This window comes from Notamacropus eugenii, chromosome 2 (assembly GCF_028372415.1).
Source record: "Notamacropus eugenii isolate mMacEug1 chromosome 2, mMacEug1.pri_v2, whole genome shotgun sequence".
Taxonomy (NCBI): domain Eukaryota; kingdom Metazoa; phylum Chordata; class Mammalia; order Diprotodontia; family Macropodidae; genus Notamacropus; species Notamacropus eugenii.
In genome coordinates, this window is record NC_092873.1 from 342,359,554 (window position 1) to 342,378,385 (window position 18,832).

Genomic DNA, 18,832 nt, shown 5'->3' on the forward strand with positions numbered 1-18,832 from the left:
TTGTAACAACTACAGGCTGCTTACTCCCACAATAAATGATACTATAAAATCCTAATTCCAAAGAAAAGGAACCATTCCAACAGGTGTAAAACCAAGCACACAACCAAATATGAAATTATGTATTCAATTTAAATATAACCAACTAAAAGCAAAAACAGCTTTAGGAAAGGAAGACTCACTTGCATTTGTTAAAAGCCTCCATTGCTGCCTTCCACTCCTGGTGTTCAAAGCGCAGCATTCCTGTTAGGTAAGCCATGTAAGCCTAAAAGTTCGCAGGGAATGAAGTTCAACTTCATTAAAATGCATCACACAAAAAAAATCAGTGTTGGAAATGAATGTCTATTTACTTATTAGTACAAAATTTGATATTAATCACTCTTTATTAAAAACAAAAATCGAATCCAAAGAAGTTATGAAATCTAAAACATTTGTTGTAACTACCAGGCGTTCATTTTCCAATTAAGCAATTGTGATGTCTTAATGGGAAACTTTTTTAAAAAAAATTTGCCTTACAACTAACTGGATAGAATGAGCTCACAAACATTATTTTGTGGTCATATGAAGATAAGCATGAAATAGAAATGTTCATCCACCCCCCCCACCGCCCCAAAAGTACCTTCATGTCTGGTTATTTCTTGTCAGAATGATAAAAAAGAAAAAGTTTTCTATAATGAAAGGAAAAGAAGGTACTATCTCTGAAAAGTCAGTAATTTCAGTTATCATCAAAAACCCAATCAGCTCCAATTAATACCTTCAAAAAAGTGAGAACAAGTGGTTTCTCCCAAATTTCAATTTATAACATGTGAAACTCTATTCAGTAAAAAAACAAAACAAAACAACCCAAACCAACAATTATCCTTTCCTTTACTCAATAAAGCAAAATAGGATGTTGACATTAACCTGAGCCTCTAGTTTAGTCTTGGCATCCACCCTATTACTCTCACACAAACGTTCCAATTCCTCAGCATGCTTCACAGCTTTCCGAAGTCGAGATAACAAATGAAACCGTTTTCGAGGTTCAGTATTTGCTTCTTGTTTGAGCTGCATGGCATAGCTCCAGGCTCTTTCAGCATCCATCAAAATCAAAAGCAAGTATCTAGACAGAGGAGACAAGATGAAAGAGGAGGAAAAAAGGGAAACTAGGAAGAAAACAGGACATGAATATCAGATTTAAATACATTCCCCCAAAGTCCCCTTCTCAGGTCTTTACACTGGCCCCTTAGGAAATTTATCTACCTTTATAGCTTCAAACAAATACCTCTAAGCCACTAACTGCCAAATTTTATTAGTCCTGACTTCACATGCTTCAGTTAGACCTCTTCTAGACTTACTAGAAATTTTCCTTGAGATGTCACCTTCTAAAACGTAACATAATACAAATGCAAATCATCTTTACCCTTAAACTAGCTTTCTCCCAACTTTTCTCCATTGATAATACCACAATCCAGTCAAAAATTTATCACCTCTAAATAACCCAGCTTTCCTTCACACGACTTAACAAATAATTATTTATTAAGTACCTAATGTGTGTACAGAGCACTCTGCTAGCCAAGGGAGGAACATACAAAACTTAGATAGGATAGTGCCTTCCCTCTAAGACTAAATCCAATTTATCCTGTCTATATCTTGCATGTCTATGGCTTTTGGCATGCTATCTCCCCCACTGTATTGAAAACAGGGACTGTTTTTTTGCCTTTTTTTTGTATCCCCAGCATTTAGCACATATTAGGCACTTAATAAATGGTTGCTGACTTGACTTATATAGCTTATAGTCTAGCTGAGAGACAGGACACACACAAAGTTATTATATAAAATAAAACACAAATCTATTACAGACATTCAAACAATTGCTACTTGATGTCAGAAACGGAAAAAGGTTGTGTTTGAGTTGAGCTTGAAGGCTAGATAGGAACTGAATAGGCATAGTAGAAGGGGGAAAAGCATTCTAGCCAGAGGGAATGTGGACAGCAAAGATATGGAGGTAGGAATATGCAGAACATGTCTGGAGGCAGAGAGAAGTCCACATTATCAAGATCATGGAGTTCAAGGTAGAAAATAGTAGGCAGCAAACAGCTGATGGCAGATTGTGAAGGGACATGAACACTTGGCAAGGGTAACCTTTACTCAGTAGATTATCAGGAATCAATGAAGGTTTTTGAGCTGGAATAGTAAAACCAGATCAAAGAAACAGGGCCTAATAAGGTTAAATAATTCACATAAAAAAAGATAAAGCTGATTACATTATGAAGTATGAATTGGAAGGTGGCCAGGGATGCAGCACAAGAAGGAAAGGGTAAAAGGTCTAAAGAAGGGCTATTTTGTTAACCATGTAATTGGGACAAGATGTATAAGACAGAATAATTGCTAGAACAAGGTCCTTGAAGAGGTATAAAGAGATTAAGGACAAGGATAAATGAATTAGTTTTATATAAGAAAAGCGATATTTATTCTTCTATGACTGCAACAGAGAAGTGAATAATGCTGCTAAAAATTTTTAAGGATGGGAGGATGTTAAGGAGGTCCCTTTAGATTCTGGCCTCAACCTCAGTGAAATGGAAACCAAAGTAGTAGGGCACTAGAGTTGAAGACTTTATAAATAGAGCATAAGGTTTCAAATAACCACTGTGTGTAATGAGCTAGAGTACTTGATGGAGTAGATAGACAACTTGTTGAACACCAGTAAAAGCCCAACTAACATTATCTACCATAAATTTATAGTGGGTAAAATCAGCCAGATTTTATGACTTTCTATAGAACCACTCAGCAATTTACGAGAATTGAAAAAACTGGAATAGCTATTACCTAGGAATAGTGAAAGCAAGTTAGGAATACAGTGAGTGAGAAGAGAGTAATTCTAAGGTGTGAACTAGTAAAATAGTGGAGTACTAGATTACATGGTCAAGGCTGAATAAGTAATGAAGTCAAAACAAAGGAAAAGAACTAGAAAAGCAGAGGAGGCAAAAAACAGTAGGTCCTGATAGAGGCAACTATTAGGTTTAGCATGAGTGAATAAGAGACAGGACAGGCAGTTGTAGTTAGAGAAGAAAATTTCAAAATTCTCAAAATTTGGAAGTGGTATATTTCTATGAAATGGTGAGGTTCAAGGTATGATCATGCTGATATGTAAATGAAGTTGAATGAAGCATATGGAGTTGGAATTTGAGAACTATATTGGTCAGGATTTTAGAGAGAGTCGTCTGCATACTGAAGTCTTTAAGGATGATAGCAAGGGACAGAATAGAGAGGACTAAGCCAGGTACCAAATTCATTCAGAGAGCTGGGAGAATAATCTAGAGATCAGTAGTTGATAACAACAAGGTGAGAAAGATGGATTTCTTTCAGAGAAGAAAAGTATTGAAGGATGATGTATGGGAATGACAGTGAGGAGCAGGAAGCAGGTTAATCCCTTCCTTCTGAATCTGGGGGAGTAGATAAAGACATCTCCAATGGAGTAGGTCTTAAAGCATTTGGCTTCGGGGAAAACCAGGTTTTAATTGAAATAAGGAGGTAAAAGGCATTGACTGATAAGTTCAAGAACAAAGGAGAACTTGCTGAGGACACAGGAAGAGTTCCCACATTCTAAGGGTTGATCAGAAAAGGGACATAGGTTTGTTGTTGTTGTTGAGTCGTTTTAAAATTGACTGAATCTTTGTGACCCCATTTGCAGTTTTCTTGGCAGAGATACTGGAGTGGTTTGCCATTTCCTTCTCCAGTTCATTTTGCAGATGAGGAAATTGAGGCAAACAGGCTTAAGTGAATTGCCTAGGGTCACACAACTAATAAGTGTCTGAGGCCAGATTTGAGCTGAAGTGCTCTTGACTCCAGGCTAGGTACTCTATCCACTTTACCACCTACCTGACAGATTTTTAGGAGGAAGTAATATAGCATTCAGTTTGCATCTGTGGCAATGAGAATGGATAAGATGGGGGGAAACAATAGGTTCAAAAATCAATCAATCAACCAGCATTTATTAAGTGCCATCTCCATACCAAGCACTGCATTAGGTGCTGGGGATACAACATCAAGAATGAAATAGTCTCTATTCCTATATATGTACATATATTATAAATAACACATATACATATGTAAGATGATTGTACATATACTACATATGGTGAATAAATATAAATATACACAAAGTAGTTAAACAGAGGGTAATTTGGGAAGGAAGGCAATAGTAGCTGGGGAGATCAGGAAAGGTTTTATGCAGAAGATGGTGACTGAGCTCTTTCTTAAAGGACAGAGGAACTTCATGAGGCAGAAGAAAGAGGGGGTAAGTTCTAGGTATGTGGGGCAGCCAAGGAAAAGGCACAGAGATAGGACATGGAATGTCATGTGTGAGAAAAAGAAAAGAGGCCAGTTTGGCTAGATCACAGAATACTGGAGGGGAAGTCAAGACAGGTTTAGGTGAGATTGTAAAGGACTTTGAAAGTTAAAATGAATTTTTATTTTATTTTAGAGACATGGGAGCTATTGGAGTTGCTGTAGGGAAAAACAGAGGAACCATATAGTCAGATATAGACCTAAGGAAAATTATTTTGGCAGCAATGTATAGGATAGATTGGAATGGGGAAAGATCTGAGGCAGGTAGACAATCAGGATGCTACTGTAATAATCTAATCAAGAGGTGAAAAGGGCCTAAACTAAGATGATAGTTGTGTGAGTAGAGAGGAATGAGATGCAAGAGATGTTATAGAGGTAGAAATAGCAAAGTTTGGCAGATGATTTGACATGAAAAAGACTGAGGAATCCAAGATAATGCCAAGTTTATAAATCTGAGAGACTGGAAGGATGTTAGTATCTTTGACAGAAAAAAGAAGTTTAGAAAAAGGGAAGATCTGATAACAGTGTGGCGGAAATTAGGCATAGACCCATACCTGACACCGTACACAAGAATAAAGTCCAAATGGGTACATGATTTAGGTATAAAGACTGATACCATGAATAAACTGGAGAAGCAAGGAATAGTGTATTTATCAGATCTATGGAGAAGGGAAGAATTCTTTACTAAAGAAGAGATAGAAAGCATTATGAAATGCAAGATGGATAATTTTGATTACATTAAACTGAGAAGTTTTTGCACAACCAAACCCAATGCAACCAAAATCCGGAGGGATGTAGTAAATTGGGAAAGAATTTTTATAGCTAAGCTCGGGGATAAAGGCCTCATTTCTAGAATATATAGAGAACTGATCCAAATGTACAATCATACAAGTCATTCCCCAATTGATAAATGGTCAAAGGATATGAACAGGCAATTTTCAGAGGAAGAAATTAAAGCTATCTATAATCATATGAAAAAATGCTCTAAATCACTATTGGTTAGAGAGATGCAAATCAAAACAACTCTGAGGTACCACATCACACCTATAAGATTGGCAAACATGACAGAACAAGAAAATGATAAATGCTGGAGAGGATGTGGGAAAGTTGGAACACTAATTCATTGTTGGTGGAGCTGCGAGCACATCCAACCATTCTGGAGAGCAATTTGGAACTATGCCCAAAGGGCTACAAAAATGTGCATACCCTTTGACCCAGCAATATCGCTACTAGGACTATATCCCCAAGAGATCATAAAAATGGGAAAGGGTCCCACATGTACAAAAATATTTATAGCAGCACTCTATGTAGTTGCCAAAAACTGGAAGTCAAGGGGATGTCCATCAATTGGGGAATGGCTGAATAAATTATGGTATATGAATGTAATGGAGTACTATTGTGCCATAAGAAATGATGAACAAGAAGACTTCAGAGAGGCCTGGAAGGACTTATATGACCTGATGCTGAGTGAAAGGAGCAGAACCAGGAGAACTTTATGCACAGCAACAACCACAGTGTGTGAGAGTTTTCTCTGGTAGACTTAGATTTGTGTAATAACACAAGAACTTCTTACCAAAAAAAAAAAAAAAAAAATCCCAATGGAGGATCTCAAGGCAAAATGCCTGCCACACTCAGAGAGAGAAATATGGAAGTCACTCACATATTGTAGCAGATCATGTTTGTGTATGTGTATGTGTTTGTGTATCATGTTCTGATTTGCTATACGATTTCTTTCATTTATCTTAGTCTGACTACATAGCATGACTATAGTGAAAATATACTCAATAGGAAAGTATATGTAGAATCTATACAGAATTGTATGCAGTCGTGGGGAGGGAGGGGGGGAGTGGGGGGTAGGTGGGGGGGATAAAATCACAATTGTATGGCAGTGATTGTTAAACATTACAAAATAAAAAAAAATAAATAAAAAAAAAAAAGAAAAAGGGAAGATCTAGGGGAAAGATAATGAGTTCAGTTTTAGACACGTTGAATTTAAGATGTCTCTAAAATATCAAGTTTGAAATGTTAAAAGGCAGTTAGGGATGTGGGACTGAAGCTCTAGGTATAGGTTGGGGGTATAAAATATCGAGCTGTTGAGTCACTGAATAGCAATGATAACTAAACATGAGAGCTAATGAGGCTAACAAAAGAGAACATATAGGGTGAAAAGAGAAGAGAGCCTAGGACAGAATCTTGGAAAACACCCACAATTAGGAGGAATGATATAGATGATAAGCCAGCAAAGAAACCTGAAGAGAGATGAGACAGGTAGAAGGAGAATCACGAGAGACTAGCGTCATAAAACCTAAAGAAAAAACAGCATCCAGGAGCAAAGACTGAATAGGAGTTTCAAATGCAGCAGGTAGAGCAAGAAAGATTGAGACTGAGAAAAGACCATTTTTGACATTTTAAGAGATTTTTGTTAAATATGGACAGAGCAGTTTTACTTCAGCGATGAGGTTGGAAGGCAAACTGTAAAGGGTTTTAAGGAGTGAAAGGAGGGGAAGTATACTTGGGAGTGTAGACAGTTTTTAAAAAAAAGAAATTTGGTTAAGAAAGGGAGAAGAGAGAAAAGATGCTAACTTGATGGGATGGCAGGCTATAGTGAAGGATTTTTTAAAGGATATATGAGGCTTGGGCATCTTTAGAGGTAGCAGGGAAGGAACCAGTAAATAGGGAGAGATTAACGACTTGAAAGAGGGGGTGAGTAAGGGTGTAAACTGCTGGAAAAGATAGAAGGGGATGAGATCAAGTGTACATGTATGGAGGTTGGCCTCGTCAAGGAGGAAGACTACCTCTTTCTAATAGGCAATGATGTCAAAGGGTTCTGAAATGAAGAGAATGGGATCAGAGGAAGCACATTGGAATAACTTCAGTTTTCTCAGTCAAATAAAGGGAAAGGTCCTCACCTGGGGGATGAGGGAGAGGCCTAGGAGAGTAGAAAAGGTTTGGAATAACTTCTTTGGGGAATGAGATAGGGAGTCAATTAGAAGGGAATAAAAAGCACTGCCCTGCTGCACTGAAGGCCCAGTTGAGGTTAAATAACATAAATCTGTAATGTCAACATGGTTGTGAAGACTTCCTTTAGCTGCATTCAGTGACATATTGTCCCAGAGTTCTAAAAAGGAATTTCATCTTTGTGTCTTTGCTTGTCACCAAGTGCTATCAATTCTTCCTTAATATTTGTATCTATTTCTTCCTCTACATTCCTCTCCACCACTGCTCAAATCCAAGCTCTTGCCACTTCATTCCTCAAATTCAGAAGATGCCTCCTGGACAGCCTTTCTAACTTGCTCGTTTCTTTTCCCAAACCATCCTCTGCCAAATTAATCTTCTTTAAAACACCTCTAAAGGTCATGTGCTATTACTGTGCAGTAAAAAATAACAAATATGAGGAATTCAGAGAAACATGGGAAGATTTGTGTGAAATAAACAGAACAAGAAGAACATTATGGATAATAACAAAGAGAACTTAAAAGGAAGCTGAACTCTTGTGGAAATGAAAACCAACGAGAGTCCCAGAGAATAGAGGGGGGCCAAATGTCAGACACATTCACTATGGGTTTTTTTTGTTTGTTTGTTTAAATGTTTTTCTTTGTTACAAGGCAGTGTTCAATTCCTAGGGATGGGAGTTGTATATACAGAAATAATTGAAATATCCTCTCCCTTACCCTAATTTGCAGCCATCAGTCAACATTAAGCTTGTACTTAAGCTGTTCCATAAAAGTACTACCTATTCCATAAAACCTTCTTTGGCTGGTACAACCCAGTTCATTTCCTTCTTTGAATTCCTATAGTACTTACAGTCAACCTAGTACTTCATTAGTTTATGTTTTATTCTCTGTTTCATGTGGTTTAATGCCACCTCTAGGCTGTAGGTTGTCCAAGAGCAAGGGCTTCTATTAATTTTCTCTAAATAAAACAGAAAAGTTTGAACTTACTTTGTCCTTGAATAAGTACCTATGCTTTGATCTCTTGTTAGAATCTTAAAAAGGATTAGATTCCCAAAGCCTGACAAATACTAACCATCCACTATATCAATTCTAAATAAATATTTGGAAAGCTGCAATGAATCCCCAAACACTTAATACCTGTTGTCAGATAGAAGCTCTTCAGTTACTTTTTTTCCTGTGAATTTGTGTCTATTCCCCATCTTAAAGTTGAGTGTTTTTCGTAGTCGTCTTTGCCTACGGGAACAATAGCCCCTACAAGTAATCACAAAAATCAAACACAGTCAAACAAAACAACAGCAGTTTCTGTTTGTTTTTACAGCAATAACAGTACTCTCACATTGTCAGGGAATGGGGCTAACCACTTTAATTGAGATCATTACTATGTGTGCTATATATTGACCAAAAATAATTCAATATTTATTAAATTATACAAGGCACTTAGCTACATGTTGTGTGATATACAAGGAAGTATATAGCATCAGTCCTTGCAAAGATCTTATACGTAACAGAGGAAACAAAGTATAGACAAATAATAACATGAGGCAACTTTTAAATACCAAACAATTTTAAGTACTCAGAGGAAACGTTTACTTATCATTTGCCTTTTTAACATACTGCTTTACAGTGTGCAAGGCGCTTCACATACATTATTTCATTTTATCCTCACAACAACCCTGTGATGTAAGTGCTACTGATACCCATTTTACAGATAATGAAACCGAGGCTCAAAGAAGTTAAGTGACTTGCCCAGTTACATGGCTAAGTAAATATCTGACGCATGATTTAAACCCAAGTCTTCCTGCCTTTGAGATCAGTACTCCACCCACTCTGCCACACTGCCTCTAAAATACTAAATCTTTAAATACATCATCTTTGCCAGTTGAGATATCTAGTTGACATAATGCAATAAGACAAATTTTAATATGTTTGCTTCCAAAATAAAAATGAAACTGACAATTGTACAAACATACCTAACGCACCACCACTATAAAATACAGATCCAGACTAAAACATGCATCCATGTCTGTACATGAGTCCAGAAATGAGTCTTAACATTGAAGAATGTGTTCCATAAAGTCCTCAATAATCAGCAAATATTGCCAGTGTAAATGGAATGGATCATAGTTCAATTATGAATTTTTGTTCTTCTTCTTCTCTTACCAAAACTTAAAGTCCATTACCATAAATCTACATAAATTTTATATAAGCTCAGAGCATTTAATACAAGGTGTCCCAAAATGCTTGATTACACTTAAAACTGCACTAAGGCTTTTTAGGATACCTTGTACTTGGCTAATCAAATTGACTGATATTTATGATTCCAAAGTATCAAAGTATTACACAATATGAACTTATTATGTGAAATTTTATTATTTATATTCTGATTTATTTTCCAACAAAGGATGACATGTGAGTTACAAATCAACTTTAATGACACCTCTGAACATTCATCCTCATGTGCAATATTCAAAACATCCCAAAGCCCTACATTTTACTAAAAATAACTTGAGGTTATAATTCTGCCAATTCAGCCAGCAACTGGTGATAGTGCAGTGTGGTGGACAGAGTACTGAACTTAGGCACCGAAGACCTGCAATTGAGTCTGGATTGCAACATACATACTGTATAGCAAGTTAAGCTCTGAGCCTCTCTCTTGTCATCTATAATAAGGAAATAATAATACTCACATTACCTCACTAACCATGAAAAACTATATAAATGTATTATTTCTGCAACTGTTTTAATTTTAGGAAATTTCCTTATAAATGAATCTGTAATTCCATCAGATTGAATAGGTAAGCCTCTTTTTACAAGATTTAGGTATGGGGCCAATTTTCAAAATTAACTGTTTCTGGAGGTACAATATACATTTTGAAAAATAAAATAGGCATATCAAAGTGGTACACATTTTCTATCAACATAATTACATACTAACCTGTATCTCTGAAAATCTCCATGCCGTAAACCATGTTGCTGTTGGGATTCCTTAATAATTTGAAGGACTGGAACTAAGATTAAGGAAAAACTTACAATGATACATTCCAAACCATCTGTCCCCCATATTTTAAATCCATTTATAAAAATCATTTTGATACGTCATTTTTTTGTGACACAGAAAAGAACAATGAAAGCAAAGAAAAGGAAAAATGTAACGTCCCACATTTTAGTTCAAAAAATTAACCCAACAAGTATAAAATGAGAGAAGTGTGCCTAAAGGTCAATTTTTTCCATGAAAAAGAACTGGAGATTTTAGCTGTCTGCAGGCTAAATAGGAGTTAACAAGTTGCTACGAAAAAAGCTTATTAGCTATAGGGCTTCAAACTAGAAATATAATATCCATAACAAGGGGGAAAATACCACTGGGACTGTGTTAGTCAGACTAAGCCTAAAAGCCCTGGCACATTTTAAGAGGGACATTAACAAAGATAAGAAGCAGTTTGGCACAATACTGGTGGAAGTCCTATCCCTGACACATAATAGCCATACGACCATGGATAAGTCACTTTATTTTGCTCTGCTCCAGATGAGTTGCTGCTCTACATAGATGAAAGGAGTTTCAAAAGTGGGTGTTCCCAAACTGATGAAATCCAGACACTAAAAAATTGATAATGAAGCTCAGGTCTCAAAACCATGTCATAGGAGCTAAAGGTGAGAGAACTGGAGATATTTAACCTGAAACAACAGCTTAAAGGGAAGATGTGACAGCCTTCTTTAAATACCTGAAGGGTTGTCATGTAAAAGAGAGATCAGACATTCTATGCAATTCTAGAGAAACAAGGACTTCAAGTCAATAATGCAAGTAGTATGGACTGGATTTGCAGTCAAAAGAATATGACTCTCATTATGCCATTTTTTACTTTTTTTTTACTCCCACAAGACAGTGGCAGAAGGCATCTGGGTGATGACAGAGTAAAAGGGAACTCTTACCAAATGGCCTCAAATTTTTTCAGTAAAATATAAAGCAAAGTTCTTAGCTGGGAAGATGGGAGGAGGGAGAGTCTTAGAATGTTTGAGGAGGGATGAAAAGATTTGGAAAAGTCACTTAAGTGAGGGGCATAGTGAGTTAGTTAAGGACATATGAGAGGACTGCCTTGAAGTAAGGCAGCTATGTAAGATAAATCTGTAAAGATAAACTGACACCGTTTAATGGTTTTCTCTAGCTTCATTCAGCAGCAGTATTGGAGCAAAGGCTGCTGATGGTGGGAGTAATCCAGAGTAATCTAAGACTGAAGCAGGGCAAGATCAATAATACAACAAGAGGGCAGGGTACTCAGGAGAATCTGACAGTGTAGACTTGAAGTGGTTCACCAAGAGGTCAAGATGAGGAAGGGAGGAACAGTAGAGCTAGTTCAGAGGTGATGGTCTGGAAAAGAACTGAGAGGTCTAAGGATTGGGAGCCACAGTGTGGATGAAGGACAGGGATTAGGGTTACAAGGCACAAGAAGTGGAATGACAATTGATTATAATCAGATAAGGGAATTTCAGAATTCAGGAGAATGAAAGTGGTATATTTATAGGAGATGGCAAGATCCAGGGTATGTGCGGCTGAAATGAGAGCAGGGAAGGAGGTCTTGTGAAGTACGTTTAGGAACTGTGAGATTTAGGTGTTTGAGGAAGTATCAATATGTATGTTGAAGTCCCCCCAGTAATAGGGCAGATGTTAAGAATAAAGACTGTGAGCCTGAAGTCACTGAGGAAAGAAGGGAAAGGTCTTGGAGACAATAGTCATCAGAATTTTGACTGAGCAGTAGATATGGTAAGAGTAAATCTCAAATGAGAAGGAGTTAAAGAATAATGGTGGAAGTGGCAATCAGGAGCAAGAAGTATCCCAACTCTTCCATCTCAACCAATAAGTGGGGAAATAAGTCAAAGGGCTGTCAGTTCTAGAAAGGGAAGCTGGGGAGACCATGTCATTAGGAGGGAGGCAAATCTCAATAAGAACTAGAAGATGGAAGGAATTGGGAAAGGAAGAGATGTAAAATAAAAGTTTGTTACCTGTGGCATTCCAGAGACCACAGTAGGAAGGGGTGGATAGTTTTAGAGTGAAACATTGCAGGGAAGGGGGGTGGGATGAAGTGGGGGTAAGGGAAACAGGAATAAAGGATTGACAGTGGAAGACAAAAAATAGTGTTTTCAATACAGTCTCTTTCCTGAATTCTAGTTCCACATCAACTAGCAATAGGACACTTCCAACAGGCTGTTCCATAGGCATCTCAATACAATAGGTTTAAAACGGAATTCATTATCTTTTCCCCCAAACCCACTTTTCCTCCTAATTACCCTACTTCGATTAAGTATACAATCATTCTTCTAGTCACTCAAGTTTATAGCCTGATATTCTCGACTTTTTCCACTCCCTTAACCTCCATATACATTTGCCTTGTCTTATAAATCCTACAACCACAATATAATTTTTGTCCATCCTCTTCTATTTATAGTTGGTGCCACCCTAGTTCAGGCCCTCATCACCTCTCACCTGTACTACAACAGCTTAATTAGATTCTTTACCTATGTCTCCTCTAATCTTTCACAGAGCTACCAAAATGATTTTCCTAAGCCACTGTCCTGACTGTGTTACTCTCCCTCCTTAACACACCCAAGGAACTCCAACAACTCCCTATTTCCACTAGGATAATATGCAAACACCTCTGACTGGCTTCTAAAGCCTTTCACAGTCTAGCTCCAAACAGCTTTTCTACACTGATTTCATATTACCATCCTTTACATTCTACATTCCAGCCAACCTGCTCTTTTTGCTGCTCCCTAACAAGATATTCCATACCTCATTTGCATACCTTTACATGGGCTCTTCCCTGTCCCCCCTCTCCCAATGCCTGTAATGCATTACCTTCTCACGGCTACCTCTTAGAATCCCTTGTTTTCTTCAAAGCTCACGAAGTTTCTTCAAGGCAAGGACTACTGCTTTCATCTGCATTTCCCCACGTCTAGCATAATGCCTGACAGAATAGCTCAAGTAAAGCTTGTAGAATCAATTCTACATTCTTGACATGGCCTCTCCCTTTCTATCACGTTGCTACTTCCATATCCATAAATGCCTTTTAAATCTTACCACCCTATCTAGATCTGAAGTCCCTTCCTTCAACAAACAATTTAGGTATCCATATTCTCCTACGAGGCCTTCCCAGACAGCAGTCCCCAACATTTCCCCATCCCAGCAGAAAGTGATCATCTTTTTTACCTCAGATTTTTCATTTCACTTTGCTCAGACTTCTCTTTTATGATTTCAATCCCCTCTGTATGAGTTATTGGTACATGTCTTCATTCCTTTTCCCACCTCCTTCAGATTTTAGGCTCCTTGCAGGCACAATTTAAGTCATATTTAGTTTTGTAACCCTAATACAGTATTTTGCATATAGTACATATTTAATAGATGTTTGCTGAGTCTCCTTTAATTAGAGCTGTTCAAAAATAGAATGGAGAATAGAATGATATACTGAATTTGCTGTCACTGGAAGTCACAGGATCATTGATTTGGGGCTAGAAGGGACTTCAGCAGTCAAGGAGAGGCAAGTCACTTGTCAAAGATCAAAAGGGATATTAAAAGCCACCTATTCTCATCCCTTTATTTTACAGATGAAGTTAAGTGACTTGACCAAAGTCACACAGGTAATTAAAGTCAAGATTTGAACCCAGGAAGATGGGAAGATTCATTTATCTATAGGAGTTGGCCTAGATCAGGCCTGGACAACCTGTATGGCCTGCTAAAAGATTTCAGGCTGCCCTTGAAAAATGTAGAGGAAAACATCTACATTTTACACTAGCCACTGGAAATCCTTTGAGGTGCCCTTGGGCCATAAGCCTACCCTTGGGTCACAAGCTGTGCAGGACTAGATAATCTAGAAGGTCCTTCTCAATCCAATGATTCTATAAAACAATGAATACAAATGAGCCAGCAGATTTTTATTTCTGTTAAATATTCTTACTATGAATTAACTGTTCATTTTGTTCATCCTCTTTAAATTTAATACTCAAGAGTAAGCTAAAAGCTTCCTTAGCACAATCAACCACTGAAATGCTACTCTGTAACTTTAAAAAAGAGCTCTTTATTTTACACAAAGAATCACTTCACAAAATAGCTTAAATATGCATACCAAGAACTGAAGACTACTTTTTAAGAGGATCCTGAACAAAACCCAAACATATCCAACTTCCCACTCAGAACCAGTGCTGTATGCACTAGGACTACAGATTGAGAACTGGAAGGGACCAACTTCATTTTACAAATGAGAGAGCTGAGCAAAACTAAGTGACTTGCCCAAGGTTGTACAGGTAGTAGGAAACAAAGCTGGGACGTGAACTCAGCTAAATATTTACATTTATATGACTCTGTGTAGTTACTTTCCAAATCAGAAACTTATTTACTCATTTGTTTTCCTTTTGTTTACCAAACAAACGGAACTCCACTGAGGCAGATGACTGGGATTTCCTAAAAACTCATTCCCCACTCCCTACCCTTCTTGCCCTCCCTTCCACCCCACTTTCCCACATAACACTTGGAGTAAATGTCCAGTTTAGACAATTGCCTAAAGATTGGTAGGGTTTATTTAAAATATTTCAACAAGACAAAAGGAAACCTATTCTAATGCTACATGCATATCCACCCTAGTCTCGAAGAGCAGGTCTAAAGATGTGGAAAAAAATCAGGCTGGTCAGATGCTCAGGGAAATGATCCATTCTTTCCAAGCCATCTCCCCCTACACTAGCAACTTTTTCCTCTTCTCTTCTTGAACCCCTGGTGAACCAATTTAACTCTATACTGTGTTCCACTCTTATATCCCCTAGCCTCCTTATCATATTATTGTCAATTATGCCCAATCAAGTCTCAGTCTTGCATCATTCCTCACCTTTGCTCCTACACATAGGATGTTGGAGGTGGACAAAATCATGAAATTATTCTTAGTTCACAAGCTTATGTTACACAACTTCAAATGGCAATATCCCACTCTCCACAAAGGGTCTTCCAAACCTCTTTATCCCTCCTCAAACCTCCCCCCAAGAGAGAATCTTGCCTCGTATTGTACAGAAAAATTGAAGCCACTCTCTATAAACTCCCTTTTCCTCTATCCTATCATTCAAATGCCTTCTGCCACCATCTCCTCCTTCACCCATCTGACATGACTTATTCCTTACAAAAGTTAACCCATCTAGTTGTTCAAGTGATTCAATTCAATCCTATCTCCTCCAGCAGATTTCTCTTTCACTTATTTTCAATTTCTTCCCCTCTACTGGCTCACTTCCCTCTGTCTAAAAACATGCTCCTTCTGTGTCTCCTTTGCTAGATTCTCTTCCAGATCATGCCCCCTAACTGTTCTATCTGGGGCCCTCTTTTCTTCTCTCTCTGTACAGCTTCACTTGGTGATCTCATCATCTCTTATGGATTTAATGACTATCTCTGTGCTGATGATTCTGAAATCTACCTTTCTGTCCCAATCTCTCTGTTGACCTCCATTCTTCCATCTCCAGCTGCTTTCCAGACTTCTTGGACTGGACATCCACAAGACATCTTAAACTCTACACACCTAAAACAGAACTCGTTATCTTTCTCCCTAAACCCTCTCTCCTCCTACCCCCATTTTTCATATTACTGTAGAGTGAAACAGTACTCTCCCAGCCCCTCAGGTTTGCAATGTAGGGGCCATCCTGGATTCCTCACTATCTCTCACCGCTATCTCCAAGCTGTTGCCAATGTCAATCAATTTCACCTTTGGAACACCTGTAGAATACATCCCCTTCTCTCCTCTGGCTGCCACCACTAGTCCAAGCACCATTACCTCACATCTGGTTTACTACAATAGTCTGCTGGTATATAAGCCTGCCTCAAGTCTTTCCTCATTCCAATCCATACTCCATTCAGCTACTAAAGTGATTTTTCCTAAAGCACAGGTCTGATCATGGCACTACCCTACTTAAACTCCAGTGGCTTCCTATTACCTCTGGAAGCAAATCCAAAATGCCCTGTTTGGCTTTCAAAGCCCTTCATAACCTAACCCCCTCCTACCTTTCCCTTCTTCTTACACCTTACTCCCAGACACTCTAATGACATAGGCCTCCTGGCTGTTCCATGAAAAAAGAAACTCATCTCTCAGCTCTAAGCATTTTCTCTGGATGTCCCGCATGCCTGGAATGTTCCCCATCCTCTGCTCCTGATTACTGACATCCCTGGCTTCCTTTAAGTCCCAACTAAAATCCCATCTTCTTCCCCAACCCCTTTAAATTCCAATGTCTTCTGTTATTTATTTTCTATTTGTCTTCTATATAGCTTCCTTTGTACATATTTGTATGATGTCTCCCCAGTTGGATGGTAAGCTCTCTGAGGGCAGGGACTTTTGCCTCTTTTTGTATCCCCAGCAATTAGCCCAGTGCCCGACATACAGTAAGCACGTAAAAAAAAAAAATTAATTGATCTATTAGGCTAATGCTTGGTATCCAAACCATACGTGCCGGTATGCTAAAATATCCAGTTCTGTCTGCTGCCATTAATTTGAAAGTGGACCCAGATACCCAATTTCTTCAAGCTGATCCTTATGTTATCATGATTTGTCCTCTGTCTTCTATTCACATTTCTTACTCAACTGGGAAGGTGATTTTCCTCAGATTTGAAGTTGCACCATACACAACTAATACAAGTAATAATATTACACATATTACAACATCCAAAATTTCCCTCTCTAAAAAGATCTCTCTGGACAATCCTTTTAAATTAAAAATGTCCAAGCATCTGAGTTTATATATTGATCTTCTTGACAACTTTTTCCTAGTCTCATTTATTTCATATTTTTCAAGAAATTCCCTCAATCCCCACAAATCCAAGTAAAGATTATGAACAAATGAACACTCTTAAAGTACAATCTTAAAAATGAAAAAGAAAACAAAAACAAGATGCTTATCTCCCCAGAAGATTTAACTGGCTTCTAAGCCAATGAATTTCAAGTTCTTTATACTATCTACACATGCCTTTCACTGAATTTAAATGTACAGCTATACTTCTTAAAAAAAGAAGAAAAGGCCTTAGTTCCTGTCAGCACCATAGGGCCAGGAGAGAGACGACAACGTATGCCTTCAGACCATATGTCAACTTTCAGTTATCACACTGGAGGTGATCGAGAAATCGTTACTCTTTCAAATAGTTTATAAAAGGCTACAAACTAATTATCATACACCAATTCAAACCTAACACTTCAAAGAAAACGGGAAAATGTTTTTTTTTTTTTTTTACCAAGCACATCCGAGCTTTCCCCCCTCCCCACCAACATACACAGATCATCCTTTTAGAAGGCTTTAAAAACTAGTTAAGAGGCTGTCCACCGAGAGCTACGCAGGACCACACCCTGCCTCAATTTAGGGGGAGGGGGCACCGAACCAACAAAGTCTGTTTTCTGAGGACAAGGCTCACTGAACCAGGGCCTAGGTGGGCAAAAGGCCCGTTCAATGACAAAGGGGCTGAAAGGGTGGCGTTCAGATGCGGAAGGTGGGAAGGGGGCAGGAAAAGAGGAAAGAGTGTGCGCGGGCACAGCTCCCCTCCAGGGCCTGGGGCAGAGAAGGGGGACTTTTAGGGCGCCCCCCCCCAAGCCTTCATCTATCTCGTCCTCACCTCCCACCCCCGCGATCGCCGGGCGGTTGGCAGAACGGAAGACCCGGGGTTGGGGGGAGACGAGGAGGCCCTCGGGTCCTTCCCGCCGAGCCCAGGCTCCCCTCGGCACCTCCTCCCCCGCCCCCCGGCCCGTCGGAGAGACACGTCGTCACTGCGGCCCGGGGCCCGGCTGAGCCCACGCCGGCCAGGATACTCTCCAGGCCCAGGCTGTCCCCGAACCGTCGGTTCCCCTTCGACCCGGCGGGAGGAAGCTCATTCTCCTTGTTCTCCTCCCCGCCGCCGCGTCCCCCGCTCCCGCCGCCACCACCTCCGCCACCGCCCGGGACCTGCTTCTCCGCTGCCATCTAGCCGCTGTGCCGCAAAGGAGGACGGGAAAGAGGAGGCGAGGAGAATCGGAGTTCAGCTTGCTAGGGGCTGACGGGATCGTGGCGGACCAGTTGGCGGAGGGCGTGGCGTAGTACTGTCCATGAACCGCCGCCGTTGCGCCTGCCGCTACCTCTGCGCAGGCGCCGTGCGTTCGTAGTGTATCCTAGAGGGCCGGGGTGGGTACCTCCGCGAAGGCTGGCTCGACTCGCTGCTTGTCCAGGCTAAGGGGCGGCGCGTTCTTCAAACTCACAACCTGCTTCCAAATGAAGACAGGCGCTCGCTTGGAGCAACATTCGTTCATTCATTCATTCGTTCGTTCATTCATTCGTTCATTCATTCACCTTTTTTGGTGCGTTTAGTCGTTTTCCAGCCGTTTCCGAGTCTTCCTGATCCTTTCTGAGGTTTTTTTGGGCAAAGGTACAGGAGTGACTTGCCATTTTCTCCAACTCTTTGTACAGATGAGGAAACTGAGGCAAACAGTCTTGGTGTAGAGGACCACTCTCTCAGTAGTCTCTATCTCCGCACCTCATTCTTTTCCCTATCCCTGGAATTTCATCTGCCTTTTATAGAAGGATGA

At 39.4% G+C, this 18,832-nt stretch overlaps 1 protein-coding gene across 1 annotated transcript in view; it reads right to left on the reverse strand.

Annotated features, from left to right (window-relative positions):
- Positions 1-18,496, reverse strand: part of SRP68 (signal recognition particle 68) — a 58,006-nt gene extending 39,510 nt beyond the window's left edge. The window contains exons 1-5 of the mRNA XM_072645770.1: positions 18,083-18,496; positions 10,213-10,279; positions 8,415-8,528; positions 901-1,096; positions 180-262 (exon numbers count right to left, since the gene is read on the reverse strand). Coding sequence (XP_072501871.1) covers positions 180-262; positions 901-1,096; positions 8,415-8,528; positions 10,213-10,279; positions 18,083-18,233 — 611 coding nt within the window. The 5' untranslated portion in view covers positions 18,234-18,496. The remainder of the gene's footprint in view (positions 1-179; positions 263-900; positions 1,097-8,414; positions 8,529-10,212; positions 10,280-18,082) is intronic.
- Between the last annotated feature and the right edge of the window lie 336 nt (positions 18,497-18,832).